Source organism: Phyllostomus hastatus, unplaced genomic scaffold, assembly GCF_019186645.2.
Source record: "Phyllostomus hastatus isolate PE091 unplaced genomic scaffold, TTU_PhHast_1.1 phas_scaffold_387, whole genome shotgun sequence".
Taxonomy (NCBI): domain Eukaryota; kingdom Metazoa; phylum Chordata; class Mammalia; order Chiroptera; family Phyllostomidae; genus Phyllostomus; species Phyllostomus hastatus.
The window spans coordinates 2000430-2021430 of NW_025334027.1; the positions used below are offsets into that span (position 1 = coordinate 2000430).

General features: G+C 52.5%; 1 protein-coding gene across 3 annotated transcripts; it reads right to left on the reverse strand.

Moving 5' to 3' along the window:
• Window positions 1–2439: 2439 nt before the first annotated feature.
• ZNF74 (zinc finger protein 74) lies at window positions 2440–15271 on the reverse strand. 3 transcript variants are annotated; one of them, XM_045819876.1, is made up of 5 exons: window positions 14771–15271; window positions 14292–14374; window positions 8413–8539; window positions 7848–7943; window positions 2440–6510 (listed from the first exon to the last, which is right to left on the reverse strand). In XM_045819876.1, the coding sequence occupies exons 1-5, from the start codon at window positions 14802–14804 to the stop codon at window positions 4835–4837; spliced, it is 2016 nt and encodes a 671-aa protein (XP_045675832.1). In that variant the 5' UTR covers window positions 14805–15271; the 3' UTR covers window positions 2440–4834. The 3 variants fall into 3 exon arrangements, with proteins under 3 accessions (XP_045675832.1, XP_045675831.1, XP_045675834.1); XM_045819875.1 differs by having other exon boundaries at window positions 7848–7946; XM_045819878.1 differs by lacking the exon at window positions 7848–7943.
• Window positions 15272–21001: the final 5730 nt, after the last annotated feature.

A 21001-nucleotide genomic window follows, 5' to 3' on the forward strand; every position in this document is an offset into this window, starting at 1 on the left:
TCCAGGGAGTCTCTGCTCCTGGCTTCGGTCCAGGGCCCCGAAAGCCGTCGGAAGTAATGGCTGTGAGGTGACCTCACTCTGACCCCACTGACTGGACTCCCTGAAGGAAGAAGCGCCTACCTTGAGCAGCGGGAGAGGACCCCTGACAAACCCACCCCCAGAATGATTCTACAAGGGGAGGAAATTGAAGCAGAGACATCTCCAACTGGACTCAAGTGGACATTTAAAGCTTTATTGGACAGCTGATGCAATTAGAACATGGAAAGGGTGCCAGGTGGCTTGGTGCCTAAGTGACCCAGGCTCTGCGTGACCTTTCTGCTGAGAAGTGCAGACTGGCCCGCTGCTCTGTGGTCCTCAAGTTAGGATCCAGGGCCCGCTGGGCTCTGAAGGGGTCGTGCCATTCCACCGGATGGACCAGCACTCAAAAGGCGTGGCCCCACTTTTTTCTCACACCAGCAGGTGCTCACAGCTCAAGAAATAGCCCACCCTAATCCCAGCCCTAGCTCCTACCCTAACCTCTAGACACCCTGGTCCTCGCCATCTTTCCTAAGCTCCCAAACCTCAGCCCTCACCCCATCCTAATCAGCACACAGAGGCTTGGACCTCTGGACGAGGCAGAGTGCCGTGGATTCCAGGAAGCCCTGTCCTGCCCTCTGTGGCTCAGGGGGAAAGGAAGCGAGAGGCAGGCCCACTGCCCTCCTCTCACCTTCTAGTCTCTGCCTGTGTCCCCCTCTGTCTGGCACAACCTTCCTGGAGGCAAACTGGCAGGAAACTCGGTTTGCTGCCGTGCCCCAGAACCCTGGCAGTGGGCCTGGCTTCTCCCTCCTGCTTCAGCCGGTCACAGCTGCGGTCAGGACAGGAGCGACAGTGTCATTCTGGAGCAGCACAGGAAGAGTGATGGACTAATTGTCCTGAATGCAAAGTAATGTGTCTGTCATTTCAGTGATTCGGATAAAAGCCTGTCCTGGCCCATCGTCTAGAAAGCGGCCGCCTCTGGTGCATCTCCATGTGGATGCCCTGTATGTTAGGGGTCTTCCCAGCCACTGTGCCGGGCTCTGGGGGAGCCCTGACACCCACTTATTTATTTAGTAAACGGGAGCAAATGGGAAGAACAATCCTATCCACTTCCTCCCGGGTACAGTCACAGGTGGCTTATTTCCAGGCCAAACCAGAGTGAAATCATGGGCTCACTGCTGGGCAAGTCTGCTGTGACACCCCCGCTCTAGAAAAGTGAGTGCTTACGTGGTAAACACTGATGCACCGTTGCTGAGTGGGGTTTATTCCAATAACACAAAGATGATATGTTAGAAAATCCCTTTACACACCCAACTCTGTTTCCATAACAAGGAAGGAAACCCACATAACCATTTCTGAGGTGCGCCAGGAAGGTGTTTGGTCAAAGTCAGCATCAAATCCTGATGTTTTGAAGCCTTAGCAAACAAGGCCTACAAAGACAGTTTATTAATGTGATCAACAGTCAGTTATGGCGACGGCTGGCATTTTCCTGACAGCGAAACACTAGCTCCGTCTCCCTTGCAGTCGGAATGAAGTCCCAGAGGCTGCAGCCGTGAGGTGTAAACCCCCTGTGAGGAGCGCCAAATGGACTTACGCTGTTTGTTCTCCTCACATGGCAAGAACCCAGGGAGCTGTTGGTGGCTGTGACAGCTGCTCGAAAATTTCATCCAAGGCCTAGGGTCCTTGTTTTTCCATTTCACTATGTGTGGCTTTTGTCCTCAGTTGTCTCATAGTTGCAAGATGGCTGCCACGCCTCTGGGCATTGCATCCGAGTTCCAGGCAGGAAGGAGAAGGGGAGGAGGAAGGAGCCGTTTTCCCACCAGGAAAGCAAAGACTGTTTCAAGGTTTCCAGCAGACTTCCACTGGAGCTTCATGGGTCAGAACGGGGCTGTGTGGCCACCCAGCTGCAACCAAGCTTTAGAGGCCAAAGTATTTTGAGATGGACACATGCCCACCACAGACGACCACTGCCAGCAACACTGAGTGATGCTCTGTAAGTGCTGGCCAATGTTGCCTTTTAACAAATGAAATAGCTGCCCTGGCTGGTGTGGCTCAGTGGCCCGAGAACTGGCCTGAGAACCAAAGGGTCACTGGTTTGATTCCCAATCAGGGCATGTGCCTGGGTTGTGGGCCAGGTCCCCAGTGGGGGGTGCATGAGAGGCAACCACACATTGATGTTTCTTTCCCTCTTTCTCCCTCCCTTCCCCTCTGTCTAAAAATAAATAAAATAAAATCTTTAAAAAGAAAAGAAATGAAGTAGCTTTTTCCATGGCTTTGAAGCTGGGGCGGTGAGACCCCAGCTGGGCAGAGGACATCAGATCCGTCGGCCCAGCCCTTTGACCTTCCCTGGAAGGCCCCCAATAAAATGATTTGACCCACACCCCCCAAAAAATGAAATAAAAGGCATCGATATGGAAAGGAGAGTCAAGCTTTTTATTTCCAGCTGCTGTGACTGTTTACCTAGAAAACCCAATAAACTGAGAAGCTGTTAGAGACCTTAGAATAACTCAGTAACGTTACTGGGTACAAAATAAATGCATGAGGAGACACATACAATCACCAGGGGTCCTATATATCTATCTTCTAACAGAAAGACCCAATTTCCAAACCCCACAAAATCAGAATGAACTTAAGAATAAGTATAAGAACATTTATGAAGAAAGCTGTAAAACTTTTCTGATGGTTAGAGGTAGATTTGAATGAAGTTATCTATCACATTTTTTGATGTGAAGACATTATAAGGAACTTAATATTTCATGAACTAGTCAATTCTAATCAAAATCCCAGTGAGATATTCAAGGGAAGGAATGAAGAAGTTCTGAGAAAATGATTCCTGGTTCACCTGGAAAAACAGATACAACAACTTTTAAAAAACTATTAAAAAGTGGTCCTGGGCCTACCACATATCAACGTGAATTGTGGAGCTACAACAACAGGAAAGACAGATCTATAAATGGTGAGGAAAGTGATTGAAGAATGATGCAGGCACCTTCAATTCCACATCCCAAATAGGCGGAGGATTTAAGAGTGAAATATAAAATATGGAAATAGAAAAGGACTTAAGGAAGAGGCTTTCTAAGAGCCAAAGAAAAATATAAAGGGAAAAAATCAAATAGATCTTATTAAACAGAGTTTGAAAACCTTTATACATAAAAAATGCAGCCACAAAGAGAGAAAATGTGCGTGCTGAGCCCATACGTGTGCGCGGAAGGGCCCATGACTGACATGGTGTGGCCCCGGGGACCACGTAACGGCAGGCCGGCTCCCAGACGCTCCGGAGGGAGGCGGCAGAGTGGCAAAGGCCTGGGGCCATCGCTGTGTCATGCCCACGACCTGAGCAAAGGCCGCCCAGACACTCAGCTGTGGACGGCGCCTGTGCCTAGGGTGGACGAGCAGGGGCGCCCCACCTGGCCAGCGCCGCGGACTGGTTTCTTCACAATGGAAGGGCATCGCTCTGCAAACACGCAGCCAAAACGTCCTGAGATGATTCCTTATGCAATTCATTTCCTTTACCTTGAAATATCCACTTCTAGAAACCGACTCCCAGAAAATGCTGACGAAGTACAGTGCAAAGATGCGCCGTGAAGAATGATTACACCAGTAGAGCACGAGGAAACAGCCTCAACGTCCAACAAAAGGGCATGTGACAGAGCACTGCGCCCCCACGTGGGGTGAGTCTCCAAGGACAAGGCAGTCACTGGGGGAAAGTCCTTCTATGCAGCTGAGTGGGGGAAAGATTAAAGTGATATCATCTACTGTGTTTAAAGTGATGTAAAAATGCAACATGAAAAAAAGCAGAAATAAAATATCAAAGTGCAAAATGCAGTTTTATTTTATTAAGCATTATGGATGTTTTCTCTCCTTTATTCCACATTTTCTGAAATGTGGTTATTTAGCCTCCATTTAAAAAGTATACTAAAAAGCATTTCATAAACTATAGTGCTCTGTACAAATGTAAAGCATTATCACTGAGAAGGCATCGTGTACTTGCTTAGAACTGAGTAGAAACGACGAGAATTCCAGGTGAGCGCCACCTTCCTGCCCGCAGGGAGCAGGGACGGTCTCTGTGGAGGCGCTTCGCCCTGGGGGGTGGCGGGGGGGGGCACAGATGAGCTGAGCTACCTGGTGCGTGGGGAGACCCTCCAGGCAGCCCCAGCTTGGGGTGCAGCCACGCTCCTCGACACACCTCTCCCGACACTGCGCCGCCTCCCCGCACGCGCCAGGCCATGCCTGTGCGCTCACGACCTTCCACCGAGGACCGGATGGCCAGGCGTGATGCCTGCATGTCAGTACCTGGCTGCTCTGACGCCAGTCTGTGCTTCTGTGACATCGGGGCCGCCTCTAACAAATGACCGTGTAGCAGAGCCACTTAAGTGAGGTGAGTCCAGGAAACCCGCTCTGTCCCGAACTCCAATCAGCCAAGGTTACTCTCCCCTCCAGGAATACAGTAACGTTCGCTTGGAGGGAACACTGTTCATAACGCTGGTTTTTAATACTTCGTCGTATTATTCTAACCATACCAGCTCCCACATGGAACTCCTGATGGAGACTGTGCCAGGAACCTGTCTGAGGACACAATGGCTGACACACCTTTTCACCTGCAGGACAGACCTATCCCCTGGCCGGTGACTTCCACACCCGTCAAAGGACACAGGACGACGGCACGTCCTCAGCTGGCCCTCGACTCTCCTCTCCTGCAGTGCGTCCCTTCCTGGGGAGGGACAGCCATTGTTAAGAGGGTGTCTGTTACAGCACATGCCTACGGACCCGCGTGCTCTCCCCGGTCACACTGGAGAGGCCGGGTGACAAGCACACGATGTTAATCTCCAGGTTTGCCGCCCAAGGGGAAGCTCCTGCTGGCCGAGGGCTGAACCACACAGAGGAGCTCGGCCACATCCAGCGAGTTTATGGGGTCCATGCCGCTCACACCCATGCCACTCGCGTCCAGCAGGCTGCTGGGCACGTAGTACGTGCCCAGCAAGTGCTTGTTGAACTGGACAGTGAAGGGCTTCTCCTCTCTGTGCGTCCTCTGGTGCTCGGTGAGGTGGGCGCTCCAGCTGAACATTTTGCCGCATTCATTACATTTAAAAGACTTCTCCCCAGAGTGGATTTTCTGGTGTTTGATGAGACAGTGATTCTGGCTGAATGCTTTGCCGCACTGGCTGCATTTATAGGGCTTCTCTCCGGTGTGGATCCGCTGGTGCACGATGAGGGATGAGTGGCAGCTGAAGGCCTTCCAGCACCGGCTGCAGTCAAAGGGCTTCTCGCCCGTGTGGATCCGCTGGTGCACAATGAGGTAGGAGTGGGAGCTGAAGGCCTTCCCGCACTCGTTGCACTTGAAGGGCTTCTCGCCACTGTGGATGCGCTGGTGCACGACCAGGTAGGAGTGGCAGCTGAAGCCCTTCCCGCAGTCGCCGCACTTAAAGGGCTTCTCTCCGGTGTGAATCCTCTGGTGGAGGGTGAGGCGTGAGCGGTTGTTGAAGGCCTTTGCACAGTCGCTGCATTTAAATGGCTTGTCTCCATTGTGGATTTTCTCGTGCACGGTAAGGGACGAGTGGCAAGTGAAGGCCTTCCCACACTCGTCACACTTGTACGGCTTCTCCCCCGTGTGGATCCGGTGGTGCCGCGTCAGGTGCGTCCGCTGGTTGAAGGCCTTCCCGCACTCGCCGCACTTGTAGGGCTTCTCCCCGGTGTGGACCCGGAGGTGCATGTTCAGCAGCGAGCTGCAGCTGAAGGCCTTCTCGCAGGCGTTGCACTTGTAGGGCCGCTCGCCCGTGTGGATGCGGTGGTGCACGTTCAGGGACGAGTGGCAGCTGAAGGCCTTCCCGCACTCGCCACAGAGGAAGGGCTTCTCGCCCGTGTGGATCCTCTGGTGCTCCACGAGGTTGGTCCTCCAGGTGAAGGCCTTGCCGCACGCGTTGCACTGGTAGGCCTTCTCCCGGGCGTGCCAGCGCTGGTGCAGGGCGAGGGACGAGCTCTGGCGGAAGGCCTTCCCACACTGGCCGCACACAAACAGGCCCTCCCCGGGGCCGGCCCCCTGACGCCGGTCCACGGGGGGAGGCTGTCCCTGTTCACTGGACTCGCAATCGCTTCTCCCTGCGCACGTTCTCTGCTGCTGGGCTACAGCCTCGCCGGACTGCAGATTCCCTGCATGTCTGTCGGGAGGCCACCCCTCCACAGGAACGGGAGTTCCTCTGCTCTGCTGGGCCAAGAGGGTGCACCTGAGGGGAACAGCCTCCTGTGACGCCTCGTGTCCCTGCCAGCGCTCCTCCGTGGGAACCTCCCCACAGCTGCCGGGCGTGCACCTCCAGAGCACAGCCTCGCCTCGAGACAGAGCAGCCACGGGGCCCTCCCAGGCCTGCCCGATGCCTGGACCGGGGCTGTGGAGACTGGACCTCGCCGGCCCCTCCACAACCGACTCTTGGGATGGCTCTTCTTTGTAGGGGTCCTGCTGCTGACACGACTCCTCCTTCACCTCCAGCCTGGGCTCCCATTCTGTGAGAAGAGGGAATACAGTGTTCTGTGAGCAGGCAAGGGCGAGGCCCTGGAATGCAGACTGGAGATCTGACTTGGAGGGGTAGATGAGCACAGAAAAGAGAGCAGTGCCTGGAGCGGCTCAGTGGACTGAGTGCTGATCTGCAAACCAAAGGGTCGCCGGTTCAATTCCCAGTCAGGGCACAAGCCTGGGTTGTGGGCCAGGTCCCCAGTAGGGGGTACACAAGAGGCAACCACACACTGATGTTTCTCTCCCTCTCTCCCTCCTTCCCCTCTCTCTAAAATTAAGTAAATAAAATCTTAAAAAAAAAGAGAGAGAGAGAGAGCGCCCTGGCTGGTGTGGCTCAGTGGATTGAGCACTGGCCTGTGAACCAAAGGGTCACTGGTTTGGTTCCCAGTTAGGGCACAGGCCTGGGTTACAGGTCGGGTTCCCAGTAGAGGGTGCATGAGAGGCAACCACACATTGATGTTTCTCTCCCTCTCTTTAAAAGAAGGGGGGGGGAGAGAAGGAGGGAGAGAAACAACTAACAGAGCGAGGGAGCTTGAAAGCAGAGAGGCAAATAAGCTGGCAATAAGGGAAGATGAGAAAAACAGGGAAAGGAACCCCTGAAGGGGATTCTGAAGAGAGCAGGGGCTAGGAAATGAGAAGGGCTCGTGGACATGATTCACCTGCTGAAACACCAACCAAGAGACTGTTGTGTGTCAGAGCCGGGTCAGTGCCGGCCGGGACAAACAAGTCCAAAAGGATAATTAAATTTAAAGTGTCCCTTGTTCGAAGGGGAAAGGGAAGTCTATAAATGCATTCTCTGCCCCTGAGATGTACACACATCTTTTTACAAGCTAAATAAGCCTCTGCCAGGTTTCCTTCCTGGAAGGGATGTCTTCCTTGAGCCCCCTCTGTGAACCCCCCGCTGTGAACCGTCTCCCCACCTCTCCCCACCCTCAGGCGGCCCCCACCCTTTCCTCAGTGAGCAGACCGACCCCAGTGCCACACACACTCTGGCCCCGTGCCGCTTCACTTTCCATCTGTTCCACTGGTGCCACCCGACAGCACCGCTTGTTCAATATCCCTACACAAGCAGAAGCTACTCCTGTCTCCGCCAACAGAAGGCAGATGTCTTTGCCTGTTCTCCAGCTGCGTTCCCAGCACCGCTCCTGGCACATGGCCAGTGCTCCACACTGTGTTGAAGGAGGATGGCAGGAGGGAGGGGTCTAGAGGGGCACTGAGCAGGCGCAGATGGAGCTGGGGCAGGGGGCTGTGGAGGGAGGGCCACATGGGGTGGTGGGAGGGACGCTGGGGCGGGGGCTCCACGTGCTCCCACTGCGCCCCCTCTCACCTGGACGAGCCCCTCCGGGGACTTCCCTGGGCACCTGCCATGGCTCTTCGCCTCGTTCCAGATGAGAGATCACGTCCGGCTTGCAGACCGGAGGCCCTGCTTGTGGGGAGGCGGCGGCATGGCCCTGTGTGCTGACGCTCTCCAGAACCGGCAGAGAGGACAGGGCAGCCCCGGGGCGGTGCGGGCTGGCACCAAGAGGTGTGTGCCATCCCCCAGGATGGGGGTCTCAGAATGGGAACCCAAACTGAGGAAGGCACTCTGAGGAACCCACAGACATGGACACACCCCCGCCTCCGGCTCCCTTGGAAAGCTGCAGGGCAGGCAGGGCTTCCAGGACCCCATCCACCCTCCTGTTCTGGCTCGCCCTGTGACCAGCCGCACCTCCAGGCAAGGATGCCAGTGGCACCGCAGAGCCCTGCCGCAAGGGGCTGGGGCCCAGAGACCACGCCCCCACGCCCTGCGGAGCCTGGCACCTGTCAGTGCGGGTGCTGAGGGGAGACTCGGTAATACCTGCGTGTGGCGGGATGCCCGACCGCAGACTCCGGGCCTCAGGGAGCCATCTTACCCAGGGCGAGGAGGTTCTGGTAGTTCTCCAGCATCACGTCTCGGTACAGGGCCCTCTGCGGGGAGTCTAGCTGGCCCCACTCCTCCTGGGTGAAGTCTACGGCCACATCCTTGAAAGTCACCGATTCCTGGGATGACATGTGTGTTCTCAGTCACCCGGGACTGCGGTGACTCCAACGGCGTTTGCGCTTCCACGGGATTAAGGGTTAACCCTGGTGACCATCTCCCGAGTGTGGAAGGGGGTGTGTAGATGCCATCTGTCGTGCAGCCCCGACGTACACACCACGGCTGGGCCTGGAACCACCATCTGGACCTGGCCTTCCGAACCAGGAGGGCCCAGCTAACCGGGCAGCCCGTGTGTGCAGGCCTCGGGGGATGGGAGGCTGCTGTGGTGGGTTCTGGGTGAGATGTTGTGTCACCAGGGTCGAGAATGTCAGACTTATAGAGAACTTGAAAGAGTAACACAAAGAACCCAGAAACCCTGCTGTAATCTCACCGCTGCAGAAGGACTTGACCCTCGACAGAAAGCCATTAGCAGCCCAAGGAAGGAAACGCTGCACTCCTCACCAAGTTCTGTGCCTGAGAGACGAGTGGGGCCATTCTGCACCCTTCCTGCCCGCCCGCCCCTCCCTCCCAGCAGGGCTCCCGCCCCTCCACCCTCCCCAGGCCCGATCCCACCCTGACCTGCTCCCGCCTTCCTCCAGTGCTGGCTGCTGACTGCAGGGTGACCCCTCCTCCCACCTGGTCACTCAGGTTCCAAGCATCACAAATGCCCCAAATGACGGCCTTTGTACTTCTGCCCTCAATTCCTAGGCTCTTCTGCCGCCTGGGGCACCTCACCCACCCCGGAGCCTCCAGGCTGTCGCCGGACAGTCTCCACACCCCGTATGCGGAAAGCCCACCTTGCATCCCACCCCGCCAGCAATGAGCTCTCAGGGCCCGCCAGGGCTCTTCCCAGGCAGCACAGGAAAAACAACCTAATAAAGTCAGAGGAAGCGAGAGTCTATTAAACTATTAAAAGAGTATTTGTTTATCCCCAAATGACGGCATTAAGGGAGAAACAGAATAAAAAAAGACATAAAACAACCCTGAATAGCCAAAACAATGTTGAGAAAGAATAAATCTGGCCCCAACTGGCGTGACTCGGTTGGGCGTTGTCCCACAAAGCAAAAGACCACTGCTTCCATGGGGAACATCGGCTCGTTCCCCATCAGGGCACACGCCTGGGCTGCAGGTTCGGTCCCCGGTCGGTCAGGGTGTGCGCGCGAGGCAAGCAAGCAATGTTTCTCTCCCGCATCCATGTTTCTTTCCCTCTTTTTCCCACCCTTCCCCTCTAAATAAATAAACAAACAAATAAGATAATCTACAAAATGCCCTATCCTTAAAAAAAAAAATAAGAATAAACTTGGAGGTATCACACTACCTGGTATCAATTTATACTACAAAGCTATAATAATCAAAGCAAGCGTGGTACTGACATAAAAACCAACACATGGATCAATGGAACAGAATAGAGAGCCTAGAAATAAACCCCTGGCTGTATGGTTAATAGTCTATCACAAAGGAGGCAAGAATGCATGATGGGGTACAGACAATCTGTTCAGTAAATGGGTCTGGGAAAACTGGAAAGATACATGCAAAAAAAGGAAGCTAGACAACTTTCTTACACCATGTACAAGATTAACTCAAAGTGGATTACAGACTTAATTCTAACACCTGAAACCTGAAAACTCTTAGAAGAAAATATAGGCAGTAAACTCTCTGACGTTGCTCTTAATAATATATTTTTTAATATATCTCCTCAGGCAGGGGAAAAATAAACAAATGGGACTACGTCAAACCAAAAAGGTTTTGCACAGCAAAGAAAACCTACTGATTGGGAGAAGATATTTGTCAGTGATACAGCCAATAAGGGGTTAATATCCAAACTTATAAAGAACTTAACACCAAACCCCTCCCCCAAACAATCCAATTAAAAAATGGGCAGAGGACCTGAATGGACATTTCTCCAAAGAGGACATACAGATGGTCAACCAACATACGAAAAGATGTTCAACATCACTAATCTTCAGGGTAAGACAAATTAAAACCACAATGACATATTACCTCACACCTGTCAGAATGGCTGTCATCAATAAATCAACAAACAAGTGCTGATGAGGATGTGAAGAACAGGGAGCCCTCGTGCACTGTTGGTGGGATTATAAGTTGGTGTAGCCACTGGGGCAAACAGTATGGAGGTTCCTCAAAAAATTAAAACCACAACTACCTTACAACCCAGCAATTCTACTTTTGGGTATTCATCTGAAGAAATCCAAAACACTAATTTGAAAAGACATATGCACCCCTATGTTCACTGCAGCACTGTTTACAACTGCCAGGATAAGGAAGCAGCCCAAGCGCCCATCGACAGACCCTTAGATAAAGAAGACGAGGTGCGTGTGCACAATGGGATGCTGCTCGGCCGTGAGAAAGCATGAAATCTTGCCGCCCGCACCAGTGCGGATGGACCTAGAGGGTGTTGTGCTAAGTGCAATATCAGGAAGTCAGTCAGAGAAAGACAAATACCACGATTTCACTTAAAAATATGTTTACATTCAATATTACTCTGCATTAGTTTCAGATGCAGACTCATGGATACAGGGAACAGACTGAGGTTTGCCACATGGGAGGTGGGAGGGCTAGGTGGAAAAGAGAGGAAGAAATACAACTGGCAGTTACAAAACAGTCTCAGAATGTCAACCACAGCATAAGGAACACAGGCAATAATACTGTGATAACTAGGTTGGTGCCAGGTGGGGACTGGACCTATGGGGGGGCATACTTCTCAAATTATGTAAATGTCACATCACTATGCTGTACCTCCAAACCTCATATACAACAATACTGAGTATCAACTGCAGCTGGAAAAAAAAGTTTTAAGAGAAAACATTTAAGGAAATTTTTTAAAAAGTAATTAAAAAGACTTATAAAACATAGAAAACAAACAGCAAAATGGCAGATGTAAACCAATCCAGCCATACCGATAATAAAATGAAATATGAATGTTCAAACTCCATTGAAAAATTAGAGATAGTCAAATTGAATTTAAAAAGCAAGACCCAGACTTCCGGCCAAGATGGAAGCGTAGGTAGATACACCGTGCCTCCTTGCACAACCAAAAGAAGGACAACAACAATTTAAAAACAAAAACCAACCAGAACTGACAGAAAACCAAACTGTATGCAAGTCCGACAACAAAGGCATTAAAGAAGAAACACTCACCCAGACCAGTAGGAGGGGCGGAGAGGACTCCAGCGGAGGGGACTCAGGCTAGACAGCAGCTGTCGGAGTGGGTGGTCCCACATTCGAGCACAGATAAACCAGAGGAATAACTGGAGAGCAGGGCAGACCACACAACCCAGGGCCCCAACACAGGGAAATAAAGCATCAAACCACTGATTGAAAACGCCTGTGGGGGTTGAGGCAGCGGGAGAAACTCCCAGCCTCACAGGAGAACTCACTGGAGAGACCTACAGGATCCTACAATGTGCACAAGCCCACCCACGCAGGAATCAACACCAGAAAGGCCCAGTTTGCTTGGGGGACGTGGGGGAAGTGACTGAAATCCCGCAGAGAGCGGAGCAAGCTGGCGCCATTCCCTCTTGGACCCCTCCCCCACAAACAGCATCACAGTGTGAAGTGGGTTACCCTGCCCTGGTGAACACCTAAGGCTCCGCCCCTCACTAGGTAAAGGGCACATCAAGACCAAAAAAAATAAAAATAAAAAAATAAAAAAAAATGGCCGAAATGAAAGAACAGATCAAAGCTCCAGAAAAAATACAACTAAGCTCTGAAGAAATAACCAACCTATCAGACACACAGTTCAAAACACTGGTAATCAGGATGCTCACAGAATTGATTGAATTTGGTTGCAAATTAGATGAAAGAATGAGGGTTATGCTAAGTTAAATAAGGGAAAATGTACAGGGAACCAATAGTTATGGGAAGGAAACTGGGACTCAAATCAACAGTGTGGACCAGAAGGAAGAAAGAAACAACCAAACAGAAAAGAATGAAGAAACAAGAATTCAAAAAAATGAGGAGAGGCTTAGGAACCTCCAGGACATCTTTAAACGTTCCAACATCTGAATTATAGGGGTACCAGAAGGGGAAGAGGAAGAGCAACAAGTGGAAAAGTTATTTGAACAAATAATAAAGGAAAACTTCCCCATTCTGGCAAAGGAAATAGACTTCCAGGAAGTCCAGGAAGCTCAGAGAGTCCCAAAGAAGCTGGACCTAAACAGGAACTCACCATGGCACATCATAGTTAAATTACCCCAGATTAAAGATAAGGAGAGAATCCTAGAAGCAGCAAGAGAAAAGGAGACAGTTACCTACAAAGGAGTTTCCATATGACTGTCAGCTGATTTCTCAAAAGAGATCTTACAGGCAAGATGGGGCTGGAAAGAAGTATTCCAAGCCATGAAAGGCAAAGACTTACATCCCAGATTGCTCTATCCAGCAAAGCTTTTCATTTAGAATGGAAGGGCAGAAAAAGTGCTTCTTAGATAAGGTCAAGTTAAAGGAGTTCATCATCACCAAGCCCTTATTATATGAAATTTTCAAGGGATTTATCTAAAGAAAAAAAGATTAAAAATAGGAACAGTAAAATGATAGCAAACACAATCATTAATAACCACACCTAAAACAAAAACAAAAGCAAACTAAGCAAACAACTAGAATAGGAACAGAAACACTGAAATGGGGATCACATGGAGGGTTATCAACAGGGGAGTGGGAGGAGGAAGGGGGGGAAAGGCACAGAGAATAAGTAGCATAGATGGTATGTAGAAAATAGACAGTGGGAGGAAAAGAATAGTATGGGAAATGTAGAAGCCAAAGAACTTATGTGTACGACCCATGGATATGAACTAAACCGGGGGGATGGGGGTGGGAGGGGGTGTGGAGGGGAGCGAATGGGGGAAAATGCGACAACTGTAATAGATTAATCAATAAAATATATTTTAAAAAAAGAAAAAAAAGTAAGACCCAACTATATGCCGGCCACAGAAACCTGCTTTAAATACAAAGACAGAGATTTAAAAAGTGAAAGAATAGGGACATATATGCCCTATAAACACTAATCAAAAGAAAGGTGAGGGGGCTACCCCACACTCTCCTTACCAACTGCGCCCTCCTAAACACTGTCATGGGCAGGGGCCGTCTCAGCAGTGGAACCAACCCCCTCTGTGAAAGGAGGGGACCTGGGCCCTGCTTTGCTGAAGATGTGGCCCCAGGGTCAATTCCTTGCTGAGCCCCCGCAACCCCGTGCTCTAAAACTCCAGGCTTTCTATGCAGGCCCCAGCCAGGTGCCCAGTACAGAGGCACAGCACAAAGGGACAAGCCCCTACCGCCACTCTTACCCTGGCGCTGCAACACAGCCCTTCCTTTAGCTGTTCCATACTGGCTGCTACATCAGAAACCCTCCCCAAACAAGGACCAGCCGCCACAAACAGCACCTGGGTCTTCAAGTGGAGACAAACGAAGTAATCTTGGGTGACCTACTTGCAGGAGTTCCACTAAAATCACTCTTCGGAGCTCCTGGCACAGTGCAGGCACACAGGTCCTGGATACCTGACCTGACCATTGAACTGAATGGGGCTGGAAGGGACATTCATGTTCAGGCCACCCCTGGGGCATCACCTGGACTCTCTTCAACTGGAGCTGTTCCCCAAGCACAGGGCTTTCTGAGAACAGGAGGGCAGGCCCCCAAACGGGTTGGGAGGGGTAAGGGGGAGCACAGCCTTGGATGACTGAAGATCCTGGGCAGGGGAAGGAAGCTGCCAACCCTCTTCATAAAGAACAAGATGTTTAGAAGGAAGAAAAGACACCACTCACCTCAGATCTGGCTTCCAGGAAAACCTGGCCCAATTTATTCTCTGGATTCCCTTTGGGAGGAGCAGGGTCCTGCGAGGACAGAGCTGAGGAGGAGAAATAAGGGCGGGCTGTTCAGCTATAACCATCAGGTGCATTGACTGAGCTGAAAATCACCCACCCCTGGCACCCGGGAGAATCAGAAGGGTCAGGAACTGCCCCCTCAGATGGAGTGGGGAGCGAGCACCAATATCTGGCACAATCTTATACATCATCAGGGGCTAATTCTGCCACTCAGTGTCAGACCTCCAATTAATAAGGAAAAACACAGCCATTTCCGTCCTCTCAAAGCATATTCAAGACAGTGGGAACAAATAAATGGTTATGCACAGTGAAGAGGCAGGAGGCCTGATTCTGCTCCTCCTGGGAAACTAGCCCGACCTCTCTTGAGCGTCAATCTCAATTGCAAACCCACAGATCCACTGACTAAAAACCGATTGTACCTGTCTCCTGGGGCTTCCGGGCAGGGGTCTCCATGGCGGGTCTTGGCGGCGTTCCCCGGAGGCGTGGGCACCTCTGCAACCTCCTGGGCCCCAGGCCAGGCCCAAAGAGCGGGTCCTGCTCCTGGGGCTCAGGGAAAGCGGCCTGTAGGGGAGCCCCGCAGGGTTGCGCGTGCACTCACGGCTGCACGGTCACACTGGTCCTGCGCCTCGCCGAGGTCGGGACCAGGCAAGCTCAGCAGGAGCTCCGCAACCCAAGCTGCGCGCACGCCCCATCGCCGCGCCCCACGCAGCCTGTCACACTCCTCCCAGGGACCGCGCGCGGGGCGAGGCAGGCCTGGGGCTCGGCAACCCAAAGCACCCAGATCCTGCGGGCGCGGAGCGCAACCAGCACACAGGCTGCGGAGCGGACAGACGGACGGAGGGATACGCTAGCGAGCCGACGGATCTCCTACAAAAGAACAACTGCCACAACAAAGGAGCAGCCCAGCGGCCGCCGTGGGAAAGTACGCCTGCGCAGATCCGACGCAAACTACCATTCCCCTGAGCCTTTGCGCCGCGAAGGCAGCGTACTCCATTTCCCAGAGAGCATCGGGGCACCTGGGCTGCTCTTACGTCCCGACGCCGACGAGCGTCTGGCACATCCTTCTGGGAAATGTAGTTCCAGGGCCAAAAACCGTGCACTCTGGCCCCGCCCCACCTGCCGATTCCCGGGTCCGGCTCTGTGGCAGTACCTTGGAGGCTGGGGTTGGGGTTGTCAGTCTGTGGGTGCGTGCTTGGCCGCTGCTTGTCTAATTGGAGGGGTATCCAGAGGAGAGTGCCCAGGAACGTGGAATTGTCCTATCAGTGTGTGGGTGTCTCCAGTGGAGTCAGGTTGGCTCTGGTCTACTTCCACTTTTGCAGAAAGGCGGAGGTCTCTGCCTCTACGGATGCTAGAGGTGGTGGGTAGGCCGTCAGAGGGTTTTCCAGCGGCCTGCCTAGGGACCCTGCCCCTTCTGGCGAGAGGCACTTGGGGACCCCGGTGAGGGTAGCGGGAAGGAGAAGGTAAAGCTCCAGCTTTGCTCTCACACCAGGTGTGAGCCTGACCTCCGTCCACCCTCAGGGTCTGGGTAGTGGCCCAACCTGACGCAGTGCTCTAATACTGCCACCTGGACCCCAGGATCAGTTTTGGCCACAAGCTCTGCGCAGCCAGCATCAGCACATCACAGCTGTGCCCAAGCCTCCCCTGCCGTGGTGGCTAACCTCCAGTACTGCCTCCTATAAATTTTGTCTCCCCGTATGGGCACCCTTGTGTAGCATCTCCCACAATGAATATGACTGACTTGTGTGACAAAAAGGATATTGTGGAAATGCTGGTACGCGAATCATGAAGCTGGGTCATGAAGACATTGGCTGCAGCTTCAGCCTTGCCTTTCTGGATCGCTTCCTCTTGGGGAAGCCAACGGCCACATCCTAAGGAAACTCCAGCAATCTGAAGAGAGGTTCGCCTGGCAAGAAACTGCAGATTTGCCACCCACAATGATCTTGGAAGTGGATGCTCCAGTCCCCAGTGACATCTCCACTGCAACCTTATGAGGTAGGTTGAGCCAGGACAACACAGGATACTCAGACGTGGTATACAATAACCAAGTTTATTGTTGTTCTAAGTCACTAATTTAGTGGTCATTTGTTGTACAGCAATACAGATAAAAGTAGTATATGTAATTAATGCAGATAACTAATTCAGTCCTTGGAAATAGGATTCTACGAAAATGAAAAGTCAAATGTGGGAGAAGCTTTGGAACCAGAAAAGGTCAGAATCAAAAAGGACTTTGAGAAAAGTGGTAGTGAAAGCGTAAATCCCTCTGAAGGATCTATGAGAAGTTTAATGGTCTTTGAGGAGGCTTTGAATAAGAGCTCAAAGGAAAAGGAGCAGTGGTCGGCATCACTCAGTTAGTTGGTTGGGTGTCGTCCCACAAAGCAAAGGGTCACCAGTTCAATTCCTGGTCAGGGGACCTTCCTGGGTTTTGGGTTCCATCCCTGGTTGGGGCATGTACAAGAGGCAACCGATTGATGTTTCTCTCTCAAATTAGTGTTTCTCTCTTTTTCTTTCTTCCTTCCCCTCTTTCTTAAAAATAAATAAACAAAATCTAAAAAATATAAAGGGAAGGGAGAAGGTTGTTTTAAGAAACAAGAGAGAAGGAAATCCTTGTTAAATTGTGGCAGACAGTTTAGCAACACGGCCACCCACCGTAACATGGAAAGTAGAAAATGTACCTAAAGAAGCAGGTAATATAGCTGAGAAAAGTTCCTGCCTGTGTGAAAGGTGCCTTCTGGCTTCTTGCTGCTCACAGTAAAATAGGAAAGGAGATAAATCTACTTTCAAATAAAAAGAAGCCAGAACTGCTGGGTTTGAAAATTCCCAGCCTTCCCAGATAGCAAAGGGTGCCAAAATTAAGAAATGACCTGTAGGCAAGGATTAAATCTAGGGCACAGTCAGGAAAAGTGGTACAAAGATGAATTTGCATGAAAAGAAGCTCAGCATCATTAGCTAGCAGGGAAGTGCACAAAACTACGAGGAGGTACCACCTCACACCTTCTGGATTGCCTGCAATCAAAAAGAGAGATAATGCCATGTGTGGCAAGGATGTGGAAAAACGGGATCCCTCATCCACTGCTGGTGGGAATAGAAAATAATTCAAATGCTTTGGAAAACAGTCGGGCAGTTCCTCAAAAGTTAAAAATCGAATTATCATATGACCCTCATTCCACTCCTAGGAATATATCTAAAATAAATGAAAACATGTGCCCACCCAAAAGCTGTGCATGAAAGTTCATAGCAGCATTGTTCATAACAGCCAAAAAGTGGAAACGACCCACAGGTCCATCAAATGCTTAATGTGTAAATAAAATGTGAATATCCAACGGAATGTTATCCACCAATAAAGATAAATAAAGTACTGATACCTGCTACTACCTGGATGAACCTTGAAAACATGCTAAGTGAAGGCAGCCAGTCACGAAAGACCACACAGGATGTGATTCCACTCAAATTGGTGGATTCGCTGATGAGAATCTCCCTGTAGCTGCTAAAACCCGAGGCTTCATCTGGGTGACACAAAATGTCATCTGGTTTGACTTTTTCTACTATTCTATGGGAAAATTCTTCAGAAGTAGTTTGCTTCCGATTTGAATCTATGGTTCCATTTCTTATTTCTTAGCCTGAAATAAAGATGCTAAATCTCCGTAATGAAAGAAATTTCAGTGGGGGAACTGAAGTATAAAGTAATTGTAACATAAGTTTAATAAGCTTTGTCAGCTTTTTAGAGAGAGAGACGGAGGGAGGGAGGGGGAGAGAGAGAGAGAAACATTGCCTTGTTGTTCTACTTATTTATGCATTCATTAGTTGATTCTTATACATCCGCTAACTGGGGATCAAACTCACAATCCTGGCGCATCAGGGTGATGCGTAAGGAACTGCGTTATCTGGCCCAGGCCCTGATCCGACAGGTGTAACAGGCTTGCTTTGAGAGGGCAAGGGTGAACCTGAGGCCTGGAGAAGTGAGGCAGGTGAGAGTGTGGTGACCCAATGGAGAGGGGCGGCATGGGACGCAGAACCAGGAGGGATGCCAGCTGCCTCGGTGCTGCTAAGAGATCAAAGAAGGGAACAGAGCAGTGACCTTTGGCCACAGGGAGGTGGAGGGGACCCTAATGGGGCAGGCTGACTTGGCAGCTCTCGAGGACTCTCCTCCCAGCCCCACCCGGAGAACGATAGGATGCCATCAACCCAGGCGCCAGTGGTCGTGTGGACGGCCTTGACATGAGACCAGTCCAGCTGGCTGGATGAGGGGAGCCCTGAGGACCCCTGTGTGGGCCAGGCATGTCCCTCTAAGGCAGCCCTCCCCACACAGACGCTCTCTTGCCCTCTCTGTGAGCGAGAGCATGAGACAGAGACTGGTCAGAGGGCTAGCTTCTGGCTCCACCAGAAGCCAGTCTGGGCCCTCAGGGCACACACGGAGGCTGGAAGGCCTGATGCCCATCTGGGGCAGGTTAGGAGCCTTGGCCCAGACTGGTCAGAGCCTCCCCAGGCCAGACATTCTAGGGCTGCTGACGCCAGGACCAGGAAAACAAGGTCATCATCAGGTAATGAGCTCATTTCTGAGGTCAGGCTAGGCCATTACTAGGCAATGAGTTGCCCTCCCACAGAAGCCCCCTGACCCAGGACAGTCCCCAGGGAACACCTAGATACCAGAGTCTCCAGGAGGCCAGCGCACAGTTGCAGGGCCTGGTGGGCGGGGCTGCTCAGGGGCAAGGTGTGCCGGAGGAGTCCAGCCCCCACAGGAAGCCCGGGGCCTTGTGATAAGACCTAGAGTCAGTCACTTCCCCTCTCTGGCCCCTCCTTTAACAGACAGGCCATCTGCAGCTCAGGCCCTTCCAGAGTTGACAGACCTGCCCTTTAGGTCACAGGCCTCCGGCCATTGCCTGTCCTCCCAGCCTGCGTCACCTCTGCCACCCACCCTTATCATCTCCTGGCCAGCAGGCTCATCCTGGGGTCTGATAGGCAGGAAAACTGAGGGGAGGCAACAGGGTGGTCAGAGGTAGGACAGGAAGAACTAGCCCAGAACTGAGTCCTGAGCAAGGACCTTGTGGCTGAGTTGGCTGAGGCCCTGCCATACGGCCTGCACTTTGGGGACACAAACGGCAGGACAGTCTTCCCTTCCTAAGCGCCCTGTGAGCAGGGTCTGTGCCCTGGCCAAGCTGGCCTCATTCACTCACCCTCCAAAGGCCCAGCCAGTCTGTCCCCTGGAGTGAGTGGCACAGTTGCAGTGGTGGATGGGTGGGGGCGTGTACTTGGGCGTCTGTGCTGAGGGTCAGGGTCCAGACCAGAAGGGAGAGCGGCAGCCCCCACCCCAGACCCTCAGCCCACACCGCCCTTCCAGCACCAGATCCAAGATTAACCTCTACCCGACCCTGGTGGCTGATTGCTCAGGGCAGGCCCTGCCCCCTGCTCCCCTGGGGGTCCCCCTCAGAGGCAGGTCTGAGAATCTGTGACCTGCACAGAGGTCCCGTCTACCTCACCCCTCAGGCCCCTGTGTGCCCGCTTCTCACATAGACGCTGCCCGGTGCTGCCTCACCAGCTTCAGGGACCTCACCCACACCTCCACCTGCCCGCTTCACAGGGGACCACCAGTTGCTCCCCTGCCCCTTCTGAGGCCACCAGAGCCTTTTAACATGCAAAGCCTGCCTGGCTTTGCCTACTGAACTCTCTCCTGGCTCCCAAGTGCTCTCAGGTTCTGGAAGTAAAACCCCTTCAGGTGGCAGCCAGGGTTTAATGGCCCATGGAGTGCAAGAGTGACAGCAGTTAAGCCCCTCTTCTCCCCAGGGCTTTCTCTCCTCTGCCCTGCCGAGGCCCCCACTGTTAATGAGCTAATGGATGGCAAGGCCCTAATGGCCTGAATGCTGGGGGACAGGCTGGAGACAGTCCTGGGTGCTAATGGCTTCTTACAACCAGCCTCCCCACCCCCCGCCGGCCTGGGCCCTGGCCCTGGGAATAAAGAGAGGCAGTGAAACTGGCAAGGAGCTGGGCCCCAGTCAGCTCCTCCTTGCAGGAACCCGCTGGGCTGTGGGAAGCTCCGAGGAGGACCCTGAAAGCAGTTCTGTCCCTGCTTCTTGCCCCAGGGGGACCACACCTACCTCAGCTCTAGCCAGCCAGCCCGGAGGAGGGCTCCCCTACCCACCCCCTTGCCTCCAGGCCTCAGCTTCTGCCCCTGCCCTTCCACCCTTGAAGCTCGGACCAGGTCACAACTTACTTCTCTCTCCATCCTGACTGCACTTGACCTCAGGGGCTCAGTCAGGGTCATGTTAACCACACCTGTCCGTTCCCCCCTCACCCATACCTTGGCAGCCCTCCCAACTCTGTACTTGCTCCTGTGCAATGCCTTCTCTACACTTGTGGCTTTAGGACCCTCCACCACGAGCCTCCAGCCCCAGCGGGAACCTGAGCTCCTTACTGCAGAGGCTTTGTTCCCATCACCCATGCCCCGCCCCCCTAGCCCCCCCATCGGCCTCACAGCCAGAGACTGCAAGGCCTCTTTGCCAACTTCCAGGGGCCCTGGCAGCCTAACCTCGCCCCTCCCGACTTTCAGCCACATCTGCTGGTCAGGACCTCTGGATTTTCTCCCAGGCCCTCTCCCACACTCCCGGCCTCCTGGTCAACCCCTTCTGAGGATCTTAGGGGACTCCTTCATTTCACAG